Source organism: Anomaloglossus baeobatrachus, chromosome 1 (genome assembly GCF_048569485.1).
Source record: "Anomaloglossus baeobatrachus isolate aAnoBae1 chromosome 1, aAnoBae1.hap1, whole genome shotgun sequence".
Taxonomy (NCBI): Eukaryota; Metazoa; Chordata; class Amphibia; order Anura; family Aromobatidae; genus Anomaloglossus; species Anomaloglossus baeobatrachus.
In genome coordinates, this window is record NC_134353.1 from 930052871 (window position 1) to 930075610 (window position 22740).

At 46.4% G+C, this 22740-nt stretch overlaps 1 protein-coding gene across 1 annotated transcript in view; it reads right to left on the reverse strand.

Annotated features, from left to right (window-relative positions):
* The window catches only part of TXNL1 (thioredoxin like 1), a 47453-nt gene that overhangs the window by 23730 nt on the left and 983 nt on the right, over window positions 1-22740 (reverse strand). Inside the window, exons 2-6 of the mRNA XM_075343382.1 lie at window positions 22196-22292; window positions 18903-19076; window positions 17660-17782; window positions 13100-13169; window positions 9250-9422 (exon numbers count right to left, since the gene is read on the reverse strand). Of these exons, the coding sequence (XP_075199497.1) occupies window positions 9250-9422; window positions 13100-13169; window positions 17660-17782; window positions 18903-19076; window positions 22196-22292 (637 nt within the window). The remainder of the gene's footprint in view (window positions 1-9249; window positions 9423-13099; window positions 13170-17659; window positions 17783-18902; window positions 19077-22195; window positions 22293-22740) is intronic.

Here is a 22740-nt window from a genome sequence, read left to right on the forward strand (position 1 = left end):
GGCGCACTACAAGTCGCAGCTGCGCCGCCGCTCCAGGAGCGGTCGGCGCAGTAGTTCCCAACATGAAACGTCACTCAGCAAAGCTGCAGTGACCTAACCCCGGCGCACAGCGCTACTGTCCCCGGCGCACTATAACGCTCAGCAAGCCTGAGAGTGTCCGTGCCTGCCGGGGACACAGAGTACCTGAAAGTTGCAGGGCCTTGTCCCTGAACGGCACTCCCGCTCCAAATCCAGCAGGTTCTATGGGTCTGTGGATGGAGCCCGGCCCCAGGGCTTGGGGGCCGGCAAGATCCCACTTCCACAGAGCCCTCCAGGGGATGTGGAAGGAAAACAGCATGTGGGCTCCAGCCTCTGTACCAGCAATAGGTACCTCAACCTTACAAGCACCACCGCGGGTGAGAAGGGAGCATGCTGGGGGCCCCATATGGGCCCTCTTTTCTTCCATCCGATATAGCCAGCAGCTACTGCTGACTACAAACAGTGGAGCTATGCGTGGATGTCTGACCTCCTTCGCACAAAGCAGAAAACTGGTGAGCCAGTGATCCCACTGGGGGTGTATAGCCAGAAGGGGAGGGGCCTTACACTTTTTAGTGTAATTGCTTTGTGTGGCCTCCGGAGGCAGTGCTATACACCCAATCGTCTGGGTCTCCCAATAGAGCGACGAAGAAATTGGCTGGAATCAATAGCGGACGCCAGGTTGCATTTGGAGAGCCCCTGAGGTGCCTAAACAGTGGCGGTCCCCCACAAGTGACTCCATTCTGGAAACAAGACACCTCAAGGCTTTTATCTAGGTGTATAGTGAGCAGTTTGAATCCACGAATACTTCACAGAATTTGATAAGCTTAGGTTGCCATATTGAAAATTTTCATTTTTTTTTCACAAAAATGTTGCTTCAGCATCAAATTTCTCACTTTTTCAAGAGACAACAACAAACCGTGGACCCAACAGGTTGTTATCCAATGTCTTATAAGCACAGGGATACCCCACATGTGGCCTAAAACCTCTGTTTGGATAAATGGGAGGGCTTGGAATGGAAGGAGCACCATTTGAATTCTGGAAAAGTTGAGATAAATTGCGGGCACCATGTCACATTTGCAGGGCCCCTTGGGTACCTATACAGCACAAAACCCCCCACAAGTGACCCCATTTTGGAAACTGGATTTTATTCAGGAGTATAGTAAGCATTTTGAATCCACAGGTACTTCACAAAAATGTTGCTGTAGCAACAAATGTCTCACTTTTAGGCTATGTGGCCATGATCCAGCGACACGGCGTCTAGTATACAGTGTCAGCCTTCCTGCAGAGATGTGAGTGTTGTCCACGGGAGAACGCAGCTGCCCATGCCCACGATTTGGGTTCAGGCCGCTGTGGAGCTCTATGCTACCTGCAGAGAACACTCATCTCCGCAGCATAAATTGACATGCTGAGGCTCGGGAAGCTGCACCACAGGTTGGTTTATGCTGCGGAGAAGAGAAGCACAGTGGGCACGGGATTTCTAAAAATCCTTCCACTGTGCTTCTACTGCACAACGCAGCGCTATGGACGCAGGGAAAACACTCTGCGCCCAAAACGCTGCAAATCCCGATTGTGGGCGCACAGCCTAAAATGCTACAATGGATGAATGGATAGATGTCAAACAAATATAACGTCCCACCCCCTGCATATTCTAAGCTGGCGCCCTTTAGTGCCTTTCATGTGGCACTAAAGGGTGCCTAGCCTTGTATTTAGCCCCCCAAAAAATTAATAATTAAAATAAACGACGTGGGGTCCCCCCTATTTTTGATAGCCAGCTAGGGTAAAGCAGACAGCTGTAGCCTGCAAACCACAGCTGACAGCTTCACCTTGGCTGGTGATCAATTTGGAGGGCTCCCCAGGCGTTTTTAAAAAAAAAAAAAAAAAACGTGGGGTCCCCCCCAAATTAGATCACCAGCCAAGGTGAAGCGGACAGCTGGGGTCTGGTATTCTCAGGGTGGGAAGAGCCATGGTTATTGGACTCTTCCCAGCCTAAAAATAGCAGGCCGCAGCCGCCCCAGAAGTGGCGCATCCATTAGATGCGCCAATCCTGGCGCTTCGCTCCAGCTCATCCCGCGCCCTGGTGCGGTGGCAGACGGGGTAATATATGGGGTTGATACCAGCTGTAATGTCACCTGGCATCAAGCCCTGGGGTTAGTGATGTCACGGCATCTGAACAGATACCCGACATTACTAACCCAGTCAAGTAATAGAAAAAAATAAAGACAAAAAAAAAAATTATTTGAAAAAAAAACTCCCCGAAACATTCCTCTTTTACCAATTTATTGAAAATAAATAAATTTCGGTCACTGTAATCCATTTTGGAGGTCCCACGCAGACTCTGGATCTTCTAGAATATGGGGGGCACGTTCAGGGAACGTATCCCCCATTTTCTGGAAGAGCAAGCTCTCCATGAGCAGTGTGGGTGCAGTAATCTGAGAATACTGCACTCACACTGCCCCGGTCCAACCTAGGGCAGAGTGACCTGCAGTAACCTCATTCTAGAATATGAGGGGCACGCTCACAGAACGTACCCCCCTTTTCTGGAATAGCAGCCTCTCCATGTGAGGAGTGTGGCTGCAGATCACTATACTCACCCTCCCCCGGTCCATAGTGCAGCAGCCTGTGCAGCAGCGACGTCAGCGTCCCTGCTTGCAGGGATCCAGCTGACAGCCGCTGTCTGCGCATGCGCCGCCAGCTTTCAAGAAGCAGGCGGCGTGATCGCAGGGACGGAGCACCAGCAGACAGGTAACGTAAGACCGGGGGCTGGGGGGGGGTGACGGGGGGTGACGGTGGGACAACTTTCTGCCGCATGTGACGTGTCACATGCGGCAGAAAGAGCAGGATGAATGCGGCCGCCATCTTCCACGCTCCGGAGGGGGGAAGGGGGAGGAGGGAGGGGGGAGCCGGCTCTGGAGACCGGAGGGGGCTCCGGGGACCAGAGATCTCCGGTGGCCCGGAGGAGGGGTCAGGGGGAGGACATTTCCCTCCGATCTGAAATGTTTGATCATTTCAGATCGGAGGGAAATGAATGCAGAGCCGGCGGCGGCGGGAGTTTTCAGCGCGCGTCGGCGCCATCTTGGATTTTCCAGAGGGGGGGTAGGGGTGGTGGGGGGACTCTCCGGTACCGGGGGCTTTGGGGGCACTAAGGGCTCATATTTATTTCTCATCTGACATGTTTGATCACGTCAGATGAGAAATAAATCAATTTTACCGGCCATTTATTTTTTTTTAATGTTGTCGCCGGTATACAGTGTATACCGGCGATCGCATTAACGGGGTCCAAAAAAAACACCCCGATTCATAATCTTAGGGGTCTCAGCTACCTCCGGTAGCTGAAACCCCCGAGATTTTTCGTCACTGGGGGGCGCTACAAGCTTTTTCCGGCCTGACGTCTCAAGACGTCGGAACAGAATAAGTACCCTGTTTTTCCGACGTCTTGAGACGTTAGGCCGTCGCTATGGGGTTAAATACACAGCAAAAAGTGAGAAGCAGGTAATTGTTCAGCCTCAGTATCAGGAGGGAGCCACCCCCAACTTGCATTAAAGCAAGATAACAGACAAAAAAAAAACAAAAAACTGAGCTGTGACAAATGTTCAATAAACATGCAACATCACAAGCATGTGAATTGCAGCCTCAAGACTAGAAAAAAAACAAGGAGAAAATTGTAGAAAAAATACCCTGACTATAAATAAATAAATTGCAAGTGCTTAATAAACAGGGTACTTAGTATATACATTTTTGCAAAAAGGTAAGAAGCTGACATTTGTCACAGCTCAGTTTTTTGTTTTTTTTTGTCTGTTATCTTGCTTTAACCCCTTCACGACCTTGGACGGATCTATCCGTCATAGATCGTGTCCCGTTAAGCCCCGCCCCCTGCCGCGGGCAGGCGGCGTGGATCGGCACACATATCAGCTGTTTTCAACAGCTGACATGTGTGCCTGCTAGCCGCGGGTGGAATCGCTTCCACCCGCGGCCATTAACCCCTTAAATCTTGCTGCCAAAGTCTGGCAGCAAGATTTAAATGCGCGCGGCCATGTTTGTTACTTACCGCCGCCCCCACCGGAAGTCACGTGTGTTATCACGTGACTATCGGTGGTTGCCATCGTAGCACAGGGTCATGTGATGACGCCTGCTGCTATGATCTTTCACTTTCATTTTCCCTCGGCCGAGAGCAGAGGGAAAACCAAAGTGAGTGAATCTGCTGATTACAGCGGTATTGCTGTGATCAGCAGATAGCGATCAGCGATCGGATTGCTGATTGCTATAGCCCCCTAGGGGGACTAGTAAAATAAAAAAAAAAAGTAAAAAAAAAAGTTTTAAAAAATAAAAAAAAAAACAAAAAACCTAAAAGTTCAAATCACCCCCCTTTCCCCCCATTGAAAATTAAAGGGTTAAAAAATAAATAAATATACACATATTTGGTATCGCCGCGTTCAGAAATGCCCGATCAAAATATAAAATCAATTATTCTGATTGGTAAACGGCGTAGTGGCAAAAAAATTCCAAACGCCAAAATTACGTTTTTTGGTCGCCGCAAGTTTTGCGCAAAATGCAATAACAGGCGATCAAAACGTAGCATCTGCGCAAAAATGGTACCATTATAAACGTCAGCTCGAGACGCAAAAAATAAGCCATCACTGAGCCATTGATCCCAAAAAATAAGAACTCTACGTGTTTCGGAAAATGGCGCAAAACGTGCGCCACTTTTATTGGACAAACTTGTGAATTTTTTTTAACCCCTTAGATACAAGTAAACCTATACATGTTTGGTGTCTACAAACTCGCACCGACCTGAGGCATCACACCCAGACATCAGTTTTACCATATAGTGAACACCGTGAATAAAATATCCCAAAAACTATTGTACGATCCCACTTTTTTTGCAATTTTTCCGCACTTGGAATTTTTTTGCCGTTTTCCAGTACACTATATGGTAAAACTTATGATTTCATTTAAAAGTACAACTCGTCCCGCAAAAAACAAGCCCTCATATGGCAAGATTGACGGAATAATAAAAAAGTTACGGCTCTTGGAAGAAAAGGAGCAAAAAACAAAAACGCAAAAACGGAAAGTGCCCGGGGGCTGAAGGGGTTAATGCAAGTTGGGGGTGCAGCCCTCCTGATACTGAGGCTGAACAATTACCTGCTTCTCACTTTTTGCTGTGTATTTAATCTGGGACCCAGCTAACCACTTTACCATCCATATTGAAGTTTTGACATGACACTAGTCAGGTACAGAATATGTTTTTAACTTTAGTAGGTTAGGGACTGTCTCAGATGGGTACACCGTGACGAGGTGAGACAGCTTCTTACCTTTTTGCAAAAATGTATATACTAAGTACCCTGTTTATTAAGCACTTGCAATTTATTTATTTATAGTCAGGGTATTTTTTCTACAATTTTCTCCTTGTTTTTTTTTCTAGGTTGCAGAGATGCAGCAGCCAGCGCCGATCAGTGTGAGAACGCTAATAAAATGGCGCCGGAGTGAGGAGGGGGGGCGGGGCCTAGTCCAAGAGTGGGAACCGGAGGGCCAAGGAGATATACAGGGGAGGGAAACATCTCCTCAGAGAGGAGTGTCCTCCCCTGTGCTGAACGGCCAGTGGGCGCCGCCGCACTGTCCCTCTGCATGACTGACATGCAGGGGCAGTGGAAACGAAAGTAGGCCGCAGCCGAAGCCGGGGCCTAAATTTTACAATGCGGCCGGCGAGCAGGCACCCTCGGCGCGGTTCTCAGGTGAAAACCAGAGAACCGGCCGGAAATGTCACTAAAGTAACCTGACACACTCTCCCCAACAATAAAGATGCAAAGGACCCCCTGCAATAACGTCTCAAATACTTAGCTTGTGAGACGCAGGGCCAGGTCCCTGAGGGATGAGTGCTCCGTCCGGCAGGGTCCTGAAAGGGCTGCGGATGGAGACCGGTCTCCTGCAAAGCAGTGAGAACCGTGCTGGCTCCCACTTCAAGCCAGAGCCCGAGGGATGGTGAAGGAGCGCGGCATGTAAGGCTCCAGCCTTGAAATCAACCTTAACACCGCCGACACAGTGGGGTGAGAAGGGACATGCCGGGGGTCCAGCTTGGACCCGCTTTTCTTCAAACTCTTTAAAATCAAAAATCAGATGAGAATGCATGTGTGGATGTATGCCTCCTGAACACAAAGCATTGAACTGGCTAAATTTGGTTATTCAGGGGGTGTATATGCTCGGAGGGAGGAGCTACACTTTAGTGTAGTACTTTGTGTGTCCTCCGGAGGCAGAAGCTATACACCCATGGTCTGGGTCTCCCATAAGGAACGATGAAGAAACATCCTTATGTACTGCAAGTAGCCAAAATATGGGGATCAGTCTTGTGGAAGCCTCATACCGTGTTTCCCCGAAAGTAAGACCCTGTCTTACATTAATTTTACCCCAAAAAGTCCCACCCTGTCTTACTTTCAGGGGAGGTCTTGCATTAGCCGAAAAAAAAAATGACAATTTCTTTTTAACCAATAAATTAACATTTATTAACATGCTGAAGAGTCAGTCATCACCAAACAGTAGAATAAAACAAATGTAGCGTATCAAGAATATCTTGTTACTACCGTATTACCGTATGACGGTATTTCCATGTATAAGATGTAAAACAACGAACTAACAACAACAAACAGTCTGAATGAGTTATACTGGAAGATAAAACAAGATTTATTCCATCACAACCAGTATACCCTCTGCCTGCATACCATAACAGTGCCGTATCCCACTGCACATAGCCCCATACCCCATAACAGTGCCGTATCCCACTGCACACAGCCCCATACCCCATAACAGTGCCGTATCCCACTGCACACAGCCCCACACCCCATAACAGTGCCGTATCCCACTGCACACAGCCCCACACCCCATAACAGTGCCGTATCCCACTGCACACAGCCCCATACCCTATACAGTACATGTTTCCCTACTTGGTTTTTAAATGCTGGACGTTTTCCTCTGCGGTGCGGCTGTGGGTGCGGAAGGCCTGTGCTGCAGGGAACGCTGTGCCAATCAGCAGGGAAACAGCGGTGACGTGGGGCTGGGGCGGCCAATTACAGCCCGAGCTGCTGGGCCAATCAGCGCTCGAGCCGGGGGCCGGCGGTGACGTGGGGAGCAGGGGCGGCCAATGAGCTGTTGAGCTGGGCGGATTGCAGGGTTAACACGGCGAGTTAACCCCATGAGCGCTGGACCCGCCCAGCTGCACCTGAGGACACCTCTGGAGCCTGGGGACCCAATGGGGGACAGCGGCGGCCCAAAGGTAAGGGCCTTACATTTCACAGCAGCCCCCCAACCCTGCCTTACATTCGGGGGAGGCCATTGAAGGACCCCCCCGTAACCCCCACCCTGTCTTACTTTCGGGGGGGTCCTACTTTCGGGGAAACACTGTACTTTGTCGGTGACTCATTTTTTACTTATTAGATCAAAACGATAAGACCCTGAAGTGAAGGGTATGGAGGGGCCGCAACGTTCTCGCTCAGTCACAGAACAATGATCACACATAAATGTGGGTATCTCAGCCTACTGAACCCCATCTGTGGGTGTTATGTGATATGTCATTGTGTAATTGATCGATGGGGAAGGGGGGGGTCTGACCTCCTAGAGCCCCGCTGTCCCTAAGAGTGAAGGGGCTGCAGCACTTTGTGCAATTTTTCCACATATACAACCAATCCTACTAAGTTAAAGGGTTAATTCCCATCTCTATAAAGTCTCATCATCTCTCACTACTGGGATATTTACAATTATTTACAGCTTGTTGTCTTGGAAACTGACCACCGCTGTTAGACAACAGAGCGTGCGCAGCTGCTTACAAGTTCTTTTTTTATTAAGCTTGTAAACCACTGTCCAGGATCCACACCTGCTAATCCCAGTCATCTTCAGCACAGTGTTTACAAGCTAGATTGTAAAGGTGGTCTGTCACCTAAACAACCAGCTGTAAACAAGAAAATATAAATCAAAAAAAAAAAAAAAAAAAGTCTTAATATCTCAAAAACAACGTTAAATGTTAACCTCTTCACGACACATGACATACTGGGTACATCATGGATTGTGTCAGGGTAACCACCGCCGGCTGCTGCGGTGAGCCGGTGGTGATTCCCACACACGTCAGCTGATTTGAACGGCTGACATGTGCGGCTTTCAGGCGCAGGTGGATTCGTGATCCACACACACCTTTTAACCCCTTTGCTGTCAAAATCTGAAAGGGTGATGTAAATGCCTGCCGTGGTAAGCTCACACTCACCGGCAGCCATCGGAAGTCACGCGACATGATCACGTAGAGCCGATGGTTGCAATGGTACCGTAGTAGAGGGTCATGTGATTACTCCTGTAGGTATCATAGCTCACTTCCTCTTACTGCTATCACAGCGCCATGTTTGAGAGGAAAGCTGCATTTCTGCAGATCAGAGCTGTGCAGCTGTGATCTACAGAAATGCACAAGTGATCACATTGCTGAATTCTATAGCCTCTTAAGGGGACTATTAAAAAAAAAAAAAGTTCATTTCACCCCCTCATTTGCAAGTAAAGGGTAAAAAAAAAAGGAAACACATTTGGTATCGCTCCATTCAGAAATGCCCGATCAAAATATAAAATCAATTAATCTGATAGGTAAGCGGCAAAAAAATTCCAAACGCCAAAATTACGGTTTTTAGTTGCCGCAAATTTTGCACAAATTGCAATAACAGGTGATCAAAACGTAGCATCTGCGCCAAAATGGTACTTAGAAAAACGTCAGCTCGACACGTAAACATTAAGACGTCCCTGAGCCCCAAATCCCGAAAAATGAGAACGTTACGGGTTTCGGAAATTGCGGAAAAAGTGTGCCACTTTTTTTTGGACAAACTTGTGATTTTTATTTTTAACCCCTTAGATAAAAGTAAACCTATACATGTTTAGTATCATCGAACTCGTACCGACCTGAGGCATCGCACTGACACATCAGTTTTCCCATATAGTGAAAACTGAATAAAATATCCCAAAAACAGATGTCGCACTTTCTTCATGGCAAGATTGACAGAAAAATAAAAAAAGTTACGGCTCTCGGAAGAAGAAAAGCAAAAAGCACAAAAAAAAAAAAAAAAAAAATTGCCCAGGGGTGAAGAGGTTAATACGAATTAAAATTGCAAAAAAGCAATGGAGTAAGAGGAGAGATATTCTTAAAATTGCTGAACACATTCGCCACCACGCTGGGAAGGAAGGTCCATCTGGGACATTACCGACCACAAGACTCACCGTTACACTGTTTACATTCTGGAACTTCACGTAGCGGAGCTGTACGATGCCGTCCTCCTTAATGTCGTCCGCCGTCAATTCCAGCGCTTGGGTCGGTTCACTCCTTACGGCTTCGTCAAAATCCATGGAGCGCGGGAGGTTTATGAAGATTTTTACAAACTTTGGACCTTGACCTGCGGAAAGGAATGTGCTTCATTTTTACCTTTCCATAATGACTTTTTTTTTAAAATATATACCGTAATTTTTGTTTTATAAAGACGCACCCCAATTTAGACAGTAAACACATAATATGGGGGTCCGTCTTATGGTGTCTTAGCGGGGAAGGGGGCAGCGGCAGTGAGAGAGCGTGAAGGGGGGGTGGTGTCACAGGAGATAGGGGTGGTGGTGCCTGTGAGGCAGGAACATCCAGAAACTGTCGGTGCAGGCATCAAAGAAATGGCACCGGGAATCAGTACGTGTGCAGATTGAGCTATCGGTTCAATGACAAGCCGAAATCTTATCTGCACATGCGCCACCTCCAAGCACCATTTTCCTTAAGTCCGCTGCTGGGAGATCAATGGGCTGGAGGAGTTGCGTGTGCAGAAGAGATCATGAGCCAAGAGCTTAATCTGCGTACTCGCCTGTTGTGAATACGTTTTCCAGTTTGGGGCTCCCTCTTGTGGTCAGTGCTGGCGGTGCAGTTGATGTGTGGAATAAAAGTCACACACCTGCAGAGGACAGGCAATCAGGGTCAGATTGGGCTATATAACTGAGTAGTTTTCTCCTGTTACTTGCCGGTGGTCATTGTCTCCTGTGTGTTAAGAACATTCTGTAATCAGCTCTGCTCACTACCAGAACTCCTCTCAGATAAGTGGTCTTTGTACCTCTGCTGTTTGTTTTCTACTTTCTTGGTGTTTTTTTTTCTGCTTTAATACTAAGGCTTGATTGCTATTTTGTCTGTGTGGAGTTCTTGGTGGAATGGGATCATTCCCTGCTGGGAGTGTCTGTATACAAAGCTCCATGATTCTGCAAGATATTGAGTTTGACATGCTTGGTATTAATTCAGTCCCTCATCTGTATTAGTGTTTTTGGATCCCAGTAACATCCGAGTCCTGATACAGTGGGGGAGAGGTTGTGTGACCTCAGGATTTTTCCACATCAGAAGTGCTGGTATATATTAGGGTTTTTTACGGCTGCAGACAGTTGCTCTTTCCTATTCTTTCCTATAAAGATAGATTGGGCCTCACCTTTGCTGAACCTGTTTCTGGCTTTGTATTGTGTTTTTCTATATCACTGTAGTCGTTACATGTGGGGGGGCTATCCATCTTTGGGGACTGCTTCGAGGCAGATTAGCTTTCCTATATCCCCATCTGTGAGATTATTTAGTTCTCCAGTTTTGTTGAGGAGTCCATGTCATCGTAGGCTCATCCCACGGCTTCTTCTAGTTGTGTGTCAGGATTAGGTCTGCAGTCCGTTAAGTTTCCAGCCACTCTGTTACCTTTTTGGGATTCCGCATTTTTTGATCCTCCCCGGTCCCTGAATCGTAACACTCGCCATTATTTGAAGCCCACACTATTGACATTCTCACTATGACCCCTGTGTCACCGCCCATCACATAGCAAGCCACACTGCCCACAGCATCGCCGCTGCCTCCTGTGACCATTCTCCACCATTACCTGGTAAGCTACATTTGGCTTATAAGACGCACCCCTCATTTTCCTCCCAAATTTTTGGAAGGAAAATGGAGTCTTAAAATTTGAAAAATACGGTATTTTTTTTTTCAGGCATCAATGGTGGTGATCATACAAATGTCAGATTAGCAGATATAGGGGATTGTCAGACGCGTGGAGAACGTCTGTGGCTCTCTCCAAGAAGATATTAGCACATTGCAGATGTGCCGGGACTGAGGCCAACTCTCCGGATGATAAATATGAGCCAACTACAATTTCTGGAGTCAAACCTCCTAGATGCCGCCGCAGTCACAGCTGACAGCAGCATCTAAGGGATTTAACTGCCGCAATTAGAACCAGAAGTTGGATGACGGAAATACTTAGGGTCACATGGTGTTAATTGTGTTACGGCAGCCGGGAGGGGTCTACTGGAGGCCCCTTAGGGTCTGCCAGGTATGTACTCCTACTGCATAGGAGGTCATCAGCAGTATTCCAGCCTGTCTTAAAGTATTGCAGAACAAGCCATCTCAGGGTTCAGGATCCCTAAGGGATATAAAGATGTAAAGAATAAAATTGTGTAACATGAAAACTGAAGTCCCCTATGTGAATGAAGCTGTACTGAGCATGTGCGACCACTGCTCCAGTCACTCCATAGAAGTGGTGGTCACACATGCTCAATAAACGATCCATTCACACATCCAACATTAAAAGGGGTTGTCCACTACTTTAACATTGATTGTTTATCCTTAGGATAGGTCATTTATGTCTGATCGGCAGATATGCGACACCTGGTAACGCCATGTGTTGGACCCCGGCCGATCAGACACTGATGACCTATCCTAAGGATGGACCATCAATGTTAAAGTAGTGACCAGCCTCTTTAAGCGCCTCCTGTTCTTGGGATCAGTCTCAGCAATCATTCATTTACCTTCAATACTGTAGATATAACTATGTTCTAGAACCACCTTTAAATGTCTGTGCAACAGAGAGAACATACACTTTCATCCTGACCAAGCAGATGGCCATATGAGACCTAGAGATCTTCAGCGAGAAGAAGGTGGCTACATCCTTCCTCTCAGACATCACCGAGGCAGAGAAGAAGGTGGCTACATCCTTCCTCTCAGGCATCACCGAGGCAGAGAAGAAGGTGGCTACATCCTTCCTCTCAGACATCACCGAGGCAGAGAAGAAGGTGGCTACATCCTTCCTCTCAGACATCACCGAGGCAGAGAAGAAGGTGGCTACATCCTTCCTCTCAGGCATCACCGAGGCAGAGAAGAAGGTGGCTACATCCTTCCTCTCAGACATCACCGAGGCAGAGAAGAAGGTGGCTACATCCTTCCTCTCAGACATCACCCAGGCAGAGAAGAAGGTGGCTACATCCTTCCTCTCAGACATCACCCAGGCAGAGAAGAAGGTGGCTACATCCTTCCTCTCAGGCATCACCGAGGCAGAGAAGGTGGCTACATCCTTCCTCTCAGGCATCACCGAGGCAGAGAAGAAGGTGGCTACATCCTTCCTCTCAGACATCACCGAGGCAGAGAAGAAGGTGGCTACATCCTCGTTTTCAGAAGGTGGCTACATCCTCCCTCTCAGACATCACCCAGGCAGAGAAGAAGGTGGCTACATCCTCCCTCTCAGACATCACCGAGGCAGAGAAGAAGGTGGCTACATCCTCGTTTTCAGAAGGTGGCTACATCCTCCCTCTCAGAGGTCACATGGGCGGAAAAGGTGGCTACTTCTTCCCTCACAGACGTCACACGGCCGGAGAAGAAGGTGGTTACTTCCTCCTTCACAGGGGTCACAGGGGCAGAGAAGGTGGCTACTCCCTCCCATACAGACATCATAAGGGTGGAGGAGAAGGTGGTATTTCCTCTCTCACAGGAGAAGGTGGAGCTACTTCCTCCCTCACAGATGTCACACTGGTGGAGAAAGGGGCTGCTTCCCCACTCCCTGATGTCCCACAGGAGACTATTATTAAAACAAGTATATGAAAAACAAACTGATGGAGGCCTGAATGGAGGAAGCTTGTACCGCAGCCTGAGAAGTCCTGCTCAGAGGTGTCCTTTAGATGATCTCCATTATGAAGATACTTCGTATGACTCTCGTGCACCTTCTGTAGTACCAGGGCAGGAGCAATACAGGTTTTATATACAGACTTTACAGAAACACGCTGCATGAAAAACGCGTCATACACTTACCGTTGTCTGGACCTTGTAGCTTCATGGAGTACAACTTTACCGGCTGGTTGAAAGCTACAGTGATCAGGAGCTGAGGGACAAGAAAGGGGCAAAAAAAATAAAAAGATTGGATATATTTCCAAAAAGAACAAAATAATCCTATAACTCACAGAAAAGTAACGACTACAGATGAACAATTCGATTTGCGCTGCCCGGGTCCAGCGTCCAGTCCGTCCCTCTAAGGCAGCAGCTGGTCCCGCCGTCCTGGGCACCACATGAGCCTAAAAGATCCTGCAGCGAGACGTACGTCATGATGTCACAGGACCATCCAAAAAAAAAACAAAAAAAAAAAAAAAAAAAAAAACAACACTTCACGGATGTCTTGTACCATCCCCAAGTGGCAACAGCTCAGGAATTAAGCGCTATTTAAATTTTGGAGCACATTTTGGCTGGAATCATTAGTGTACGTCATGTCATATGAAGATCCCCTGAAACACCAAAACAGCAGAAAACCCCCACAAGTGAACCCATTCTGGAAACTACACCCCTCAAGGAATTTATCTAGGGGAGAAGTGAGCAATTCTAACCCTCAGGAGGAGTCATAGGATTGTGTAACTTTGGACTGTGAACATAAAAAAAAAAAAAAAAAAAAATCCAATTTTTCCACTAAAATATTGCTTTGGCCCTAAAGTCTCATTTTTCAAAAAGAATAATAGGAGAAAAGAGACCACAGAATTTGTTACACAATTTCTCCTGAGTACACTAAAACTCCATATGTGGTTGAAAACTACTGTTGAAGGTCAGAAGGGAAGGAGCGCCAGATTTGAGCTCAGATTTAGTTGGCATGGTTTGCAGGTATCATGTCATATTGATAGAGCTAGAACAACAGAAACCCACCACAAGTGACCCCATTTTACAAACTGCACCCCTCAATGAATGCATCCAGGGGCACAGTGAGCATATGACCACTACAGGTGTGTCCAAAATGTTGTACTATTGGGCGGTGAAGAAAAAATAATTACCTTTTAACCACTAAAATGTTGTTTTAACCCCAGATTTCCAATTTTCACAAAGGGAATAGATAAATAATGCCCCATGTGTGTTACCCAATTTGTCCTGAAAGCGACAATATCCCATATAGGAAAGCACAGTACTGTTTGGCCGCACCGCAGGGCTAAGGAGGGATGGAGCACCATTTGGATTTTTGTAGCCCAGATTTTCCCTAGAATAGTGTGCAGACTCCATTTGCAGAGCCCTTAAGTGCCAGAACAGAAGAAATCCCCTCTAGCGATCAAATTTCGGACGTTACACCCCTCTTGGAGTTCAAGGGTCTAGTGAGGAATTGGTCTCTGGAAATAATCCATTTAGTCTAACGCAATGAATGTTGCTGAATTAAAAATTGCAACTAAGCCCTTGTAGTGCCCAGTACATTGTAGTGCCCATACATTCTACCCAGCTAGTGTTTCTGTAAACCTGCACCCCATAAATTAAGCAGGCTCTCCTCACTACAACAATGCCAAACATGTGGACGATAAGTTCGATAACTTTGATCTAGGCACATTGGGGGGCTCAAAAGGGAGTGGGCCTCCGTTCAGTGGTGTCCTTTTCAAAAAGGTGAACAAAACTGTTGATAACCGCACTTTTGTGCACATCTAAAAGGCTGCATAAAAAGATGGACACTGCTAAACCACAGGCCAGATTACCAAATTTTGGAGGCTACATTTTTTTTTTATTTTGTCTGCCAACAGTCATGAGGGGGCTTGATTTTGCGGGATGATTCGGAGTTTTTATTGGTACCATTTTGGCCAACAACATTTTTTTGATCGCTTTCTATTATGTTGTTTTTTTTGTGAGACAGAACCAAGAAGAAACATCAATTCAGGAATTGTTTTTTTTTTTGTTTTTTTTATGCCGTTCACTGTGCGGTAAAAGTGATAAGACAGCTTTATTATTCGGGTCCGTAAGATTAGAGCGATACTACATTTATATTTTTTTGTTTTGTTGCATTTACACCATAAAAAAAATGTTATACAAAAAAAAAAAAAAATTCATTGATGTATTCTAAGAACTATAGATTTTTTAATCTTTTAACCAACGGAGCTCTATGGCGGCTTTAATTTTGCGGGACAAGATAACGTTTTCAGATCCATTTTTAATTTACATATGCCTTTTTGATCGCATTTTATTCCACTTTTTTTTATTAGCTATGTGACTTAAAAAAAAACAAAACAAATTGATGCACATGTTGGGAAGGGGTTGTCCCTGGACTTTTATTATTTTTCCCTACGGGGCTAAGAACTAAGAGGCAGGTAGTTGGAGATAAGACATACCTCCCAAATTGGAAATGATCTGTGCCCTTTAAAGGGAACCTGTCACCAGTTTTATGGCCTATAAGCTGCGGCCACCACCAGTGGACTCTTTTATTTACAGCATGTTAGAATGCTGTATATAAGAGTGCAGGCCACTGTGAGAACATAAACACTTTATAATACTCACCTAAACCGGTCGCTGCGGTGCTGGTTGGCGGCGCTGTTCTCCGGGACCGGCGCCTCCTTTGTCTTCTGAAGCCTGGGTGCATGATGCATCCACGTCATACACACTCACCGGCACTGAGGTCCTGCGCAGGCGCACTACAATACTTTGATCTGGCCTGAGCAGGAAAGATCAAAGTGCGCCTGCGCAGGACCTCAGTGCTGGCGAGTGTGTATGACGTTGACGCGTCATGCACCCAGGCTTCAGAAGACGGAGGAGCAAGATGGCCGAGAGAGGAGGCGCCGGTCCCGGAGAACAGACACCCACCGGGCCAACCAGCACCGCAGCGACTGGTTTAGGTGAGTATTATAAAGTGATTTTTATGTTCTCACAGCGGCCTGGGCTCTTATATACAGCAAAATTTAACGTAAACTGCCCGTAGGCAATTGTCAGCGCTTGACCTAATAACCCTTAGACTCTTGCAGCTAGGTTAAATGACAAAGTGACCCCTTCAATTTGCCTGATATCACAAACTCTATAAATGCGACTTTCTATACAAAGTCCTCAAAAACCAGCGCTAGAAAAGGGTTATAACATTTAAAAAGTTTTTATTATCAATTTGTTGCTATCCTTGTTCTAGATAAGATAAGAAAAATAAACCACAGTACATAGATAAGAAAAAAATAATAGTGAATAAAAATAATAATAAATCAAATTATCACAGCAGGCTTGATCCTTGAGGAAGGGGACCGGTAACACCCCCGAAACGCGCGTCGGATGTGGACTTTGCTCAGCTCATCTTGTGTGGCGACACTCTTTCTAGCGACTTCTCCCTCGTGTGGATCAGATCAGCCTATTAAGGTGACTGCCCAGGCTGCCACTTGAAGAGTTGGAGAAGCTGCAATCTGTGCTTAAATTCTATTCCTCCTTGGAGCCAGCACCATATAGTGCTTTGTCAGCTTTGCTCCGCTTGCTCTGGAAGCGCTAATAGGAGACTCCTGGACTGCTTATTTTACATCTCTCATTAGAGCCAGCTCTGCTTAGCGTTATCGGCTCTGCTCAGTTTGCTCTGGAAGCGGTAATAGGGGACATCTGTACCAACTGTACCCCTCCTTAGAGCCAGCACTATATTGCGGTTCACCGTCTCTGCACTGTTCGCTCTGGAAGCTCTGACAGGGGAATCCTGCATTGAAACGGCTCCAGTTACAAAGGAGGTGTGTGCAGCAACTAGATCTGCGGGGATTCCTGCCCAAATCAAGCTGCAGGTAAAAAAAACCTGTTGGAATAACTATATGAACCGGTGCCCTACCACATTGTCGGCTTAGACTGACCGGAGAGCGGTCTCTCCACTTCATCTGGAGGCACCTGGAACGTTGTAAATTATATGCATATACTGCAAATTGCTATTAAATCACTCTGGACCCTCTACAGATTACAGCGTTAGCTTGATCCGGTTTTATATGGTATCTGTTTTACACCACCATTATACCATACTATTATAGTTGGTTGTTTTGCCACCGGCCGGGGCATTACAACAGACTATTCAGAGAAAGCCTGCTGTGATAATTTGATTTATTATTAATATTTTTATTCACTATTTATTATTTTTTCTTATCTATGTACTGTGGTTTATTTTTCTTATCTTATCTAGAACAAGGATAGCAACAAATTGATAATAAAAACTTTTTAAAATGTTATAACCCTTTTCTAGCGCTGGTTTTTGAGGACTTTGTATAGAAAGTCCCATTTACAGAGTTTCTTATATACAGCATGTTAGAATGCCGTATATAAGAGCCCACTGGTGGTGGCCGCAGCTTATAGGCCAAAAAACTGGTGACAGGTTCCCTTTAATACCCGCATTTCCCTAGATGATTGGGTTTTCTCCATAAGTTCTTTCTGCTGAACATGATGCCACCACGGCCATAATCTCCATGACTAATGGCAGGCGCTATCATCCACCAAGGTCCCATGCACACGAGGAATTGCAAAGAAGGGGGCACAAGTATAAAATCCTTCCCCATAGAGAAGCACATGGGGGTAAGCGTCAGGTCACCAATCTGCTCCCCACCACAAATAAGGGTGTGTGCCGTGGAAAGTGCCGCCACTCACCTGCTCATCGCAGTCCGATTCTAGGTACGTCGGATCTTTCCGTAAACAGTTTTCAAACCCGTGGTCGTCGCTCTCGTTAAGACATTCACACCCAGCTTTATTGATGAAGGGCATTAAGTCCATCTGCAAGGAAATGGTGAGGAGTGAAAGTCATGAGAAATAGGAAAAAAGGGCAAATTAAAAAGAAAAAAAAAAAATAATATATATAAAAACTAGTACAGTAGATTGAAAAAAATCCCACAATGGTGCTTTAACCATAGCTGGATTGGTGCTTTAAATCCAAGTCCCCCGCCCTGCGTCTTATACTCAACTTTAGGCTGCTTCATCTTCCATTGCTCCGATCGGTCTCTGTGATTTGTCACCTGACAGCAGCTCCAATGTTTCATGGAGCGTGCCAGAAGTCACAAATCGTTAAGAGTCTATGAGAGCCTCGTTCTGACTCTCATAGACTTTATCTCAGACTTTACGACGTAACTTCTCCCGGTCAGTCAGAAGTTACAAGCACAAGATGGCGCTGCAGGACTAGAGCGAGGCCAAAAATAGGATGAAAACGTAGGAGGGCGAATATATGAGTATGGGGAGGGACCTTAGGTTAAAAGGCACCACTCCAGCGCTGAAACAAAGGCGGAAGAGGTGCTTTCAAATCAAGGTGTTTGCAGTCAAAACACCCCCAAGTGTTGGGGGCCCAGCCATGTGGATCCCCACTGAATACTATATTGGGGGGCTCAGGATTTATACAGGTAGGTGGTGTTTAAGTGGAGTGGTGATCGAGACTTCGTGGTTGCATGATTCTATAAACCTCTGCAGCCTAGAATAGCGGCAGCGTGTATGATCAACCACTGCTTCCATCAAATTCCTTTATACAGCGGCACCAGCAAGAGGGACCTGTGAGCGCCGGCAACGCAACAAGTAGGGCGCCGGAAAGGGCCACGCAACAAGTAGGGCGCCGGAAAGGGCCACGCAACAAGTAGGGCGCCGGAAAGGGCCACGCAACAAGTAGGGCGCCGGAAAGGGCCACGCAACAAGTAGGGCGCCGGAAAGGGCCACGCAACAAGTAGGGCGCCGGAAAGGGCAACGCAACAAGTAGGGCGCCGGAAAGGGCAACGCAACAAGTAGGGCGCCGGAAAGGGCAACGCAACAAGTAGGGCGCCGGAAAGGGCAACGCAACAAGTAGGGCGCCGGAAAGGGCAACGCAACAAGTAGGGCGCCGGCGAGGGCAAATCATCATTGTATTATTACGTACGTAGCCTTTGGGAATATCTGTGTCCTCGTTGTTCCCGGGATCATTTTCTAGGTGCTGTTTGATCTTTTCTTCGAGGCCGGCGGCGTCTGCCCCCTGGTACTGGTCGATTTTCACTTTATTTCGAAAGAATAAAAAGGTGGGGGTTGCCGATATGTTATTGGCTGCAGCTGTCCCCTAAAAAGAAAACAAAAATGGAGACAAATAAGACAAAAATTGAGATAACAGAAGGAAAAGCACCGCCCAATTTGTTTTCCAAATTCTTCTGAGTACAACGATACCCCATATGTGGTGGAAAACTACTGTTTGGGTGCACGGCAGGGCTTGGAAGGGACGGAGCGCCATTTGAGCGCAGATTTGGCAAGAACAGAATACTGCAGGTGTCATGTCACATTTGAAAACTTGCTAAGGTGGGGAAAAAAAGCAAACACCCTCCACATGTGACCACATTTTGGAAGGCACACCTCTTGAGGAATTCATCTAGGGGTGTAGTGAGTATTTTAATCCCACAAATGATCCATAGAATTCTGCAAGATTGGGCTGCGGAAATTAAAAATTAAAGTTGCTTCCACTAAAATGTTGTTTCAGCCCAATGTTTTTAATTTCAAAAAGGCTATTAAGAGAAAATGGACCATATAATTTGTTACGTAATTTCTCCCGAGTTCGCCGATATTTTACATGTGGTGGAAACTACATTTCAGGCAAAGTAAAGAAGGGAGAAGCGCCATATTGAGATGCAGATTTTGCTGGGATGATCATGTCACATTGGCAGAGCCCTTGAGGTGCCAGAACAGCAGAAACCCCCACAAGTGACCCCATTTTACAAACTGCACCCCTCAGTGAATTCATCTAGTGATGCAGTGGGGATATTGACACCAAAGATGTCAAAGAATTTGATACCATTCTGTGGTAAAGAGCTAATAATTGCATTTTTAAAAATCACTAAAATACGGTTTTAGCCCCAGATTTTTTTATTTTCACAAAGGTAATAGGTTAAAAAAAAGGCCCCAAAACTTATTACACAATTTCTCCAAAACGTGGCAATGCCCCACATGTGACTGTACAGTACTCTTTGGCTGCACCAGAGGGAAGAAGCGCCCTATGACTTTTGCGCACATTTTTCTAGAATAGTTTGCGGATTTTATTTGCAGAGCCCCCTGATGTGCCTAAACAGTGGAAAACCCCCTCAAGTGAACTCATATTATAATTTACACCCCTCTGGGAATTCATCTCTGGGTGTAGTGACTATTTATACACTAGAAACAAAACACGCAGTAGAGGTTAAAAGAGCAAAAATTTCAAATCGCACACTCTAGGGCCCCAGCACGTGCTTCTGGAATCACGCACCCGTAAAATAAGTGGGCTTCCTTATTCAATGACTACAAGGCAGAATCAGTAGGAAAAATATAGAAAATGTTAGTATAGAACAATTATTATTATTATCCTGCAATAAAGAGCCCATTAGTAACAACCCACATTCCACCATGCCGATTCCCTGACAGCAAGAAAAAAGGCAAGAGGTCTAAATGTAGAAACCAGTCAATACTTATAAATAATGCTACAGTGGAAAGTGTATCAGGGTCTGAGCCCCTCCCACCCCGACACATGTTTCGACACTTATCCTCTTCAGGGGCCCTTGGTTCAGGTTTTTTTTTTTGTTTGTTTTTTTCTAAAGCAAAAAAGGAAGTTTTAATTCAATCACCTAGAAGTGCTACATTTTTTGGAGGGTATTCTTATGGATGGAATCTGGGGGGTTTTTTTTGGTGGGGGGGGGTTATTCACAGTACATCAATTCTCAATGCAGAATTGCACTTTTTGGTGCGGATTTTAACCATTCAGTTCAAAGGGAATCTACAGCAGGATTTCACCTCCACAAAGTATTTATATGTGCATAAAGGTCATTCAAAGCCCAGCAATACTATTACATGGCCAATCCCCTCCTCCATCACTGAGAAATCAGTGTGTGATAAGCAAATAAGGCTGAAGCTATATTTGTAAATCTGAAGTCTCCGTCACTCCAGCTCTATTCCCCCGTCCAGCACCGCCTCTTCCTTCATCCCTAACTGACAGTCTTTGCTGTGTAACTTTAGACAATGGAGCTGTCAGTCAAATAGGAGAAGGTGTTGGGCGAGCAATAGAGCTGGTGTGGCAGAGGATTCAGATCTACAATTAGTTCTTCAGTCTCTTTTGTAGATCTGAAACCTCTGTCACTCCAGGTCTTTTACTTGCCCCGTGCCGCCGCCTCCTCCCTGACAGCCTCTTTGCTGTGCGACTTGAGATAAAGGATCCGTCAGTCAAGCAAAAAAGATGGCACTGAGCAAGCAATAGAGCTGGAGTGACGGACTTCAGATCTACAAAATAGCTGTTCAGTCTCACTTGTAGATCTGAAACCTATAACTCCAGCTCTATTTCCCACCCAGCCCCACCTGTTCCCGCCTGAATGACAGCCTCTTGAGACAAAAGGATCCATCAGTCAGGCGGGAGGAGGCAGCACTGTGTGGGAAAAACAGCTGCAGGGACGGAGACTTCAGATCTACAAATAGCTCTTCAGCCTCATTTGTAGATATGAAACTTGTCACTCCAGCTCTATTCCCCGCCCAGCGCCACCTCTTCCTGCTTGACTGAGCCTCTATGATGGGTGACTTCAGAAAAAGGATTTCTCAGTAAAACAGGAGGCGGCAGCACTGGCAAGCAATAGAGCTGGAGTGACAAAGGCTTCAGATCTACAAATTAAACTGAACAGCTAGTTCTAGATCTGAAGTCCGTCATTCCAGCTCTATTGCTCACCCAGAGCTGCCACCGCCTTCCTCCTCCATGACAGCTTCTTTGCTATGTGACTTCAGACAAAGGAGCAATCAGTCAAGTAGGAGGTGGCGGCGCTGGACGAGCGATAGAGCTGGTGTGGCAGAGGCTTCAGATGTACAAATAGTTCTTCAGACTTGTTTTTAGATCTGAAACCTCTGTCACTCCAGCTCTATTACCCGCCCAGTGCAGCTGCCTCCTCCCTGACAGCCTCTTTGCTGTGTGACTTTAGATAAAGGATCAGTCAGTCAAGCAAGAATAGATGGCACTGGGCAAACAATAGAGCTGGAGTGGCAGAGGCTTCCGATCTAAGACAGCTCTTCAGCCTCATTTGTGCTGATCTCTCAGTGACATAAGAACAGCCTGGCCATAAAAGAGTATTGCTGGAAATCGGCCTGAAGTTGTTGCTACACACAGGACAAAAGTGAATGACCAGAGGACCATAGGATAGACGGGAGCAGGCAGAGCCCCGGAGTCGGGTGCGGGTCACTTACTTGGCACTGATGTACATCTACTTCCAGAAACACAGCTTGTGGATACTTATTGCTGAGTGATGTGAACACCGGCGCTATCCGCACACATGGGGCGCACCTGAAAGAAAGAGACCGCGAGAAATGAGAGAGCACCGCACCAAAATAAAGAGGAAAGCAACAGAGGAGGCGACAGCAGCAATCCACTAACGAGGGATTAGAGGAAGCAAACAACTAATTACTAAGCCCAGATCAGCAGCCGGGACTCAGACCTGACTGTGCACGCAACATGGTGAGCGGAGGGACGAGCGGCACTACTACTGCTCAGCGGGCACATGGAGGACTACAACTCCCAGAATGCACCACACTGTGTACATACATTACATTACTGATCCTGCGGTGCATCCTGTATTATACTCCAGAGCTGCACTCATTATTCTGCTGGTGCAGTCACTGTGTACATACATTACATTACTGATCCTGTACTGTTCCTGAGTTACCTCCTGTATTATACTCCAGAGCTGCACTCACTAATCTGCTGGTGCAGTCACTATGTGCATACATTACTG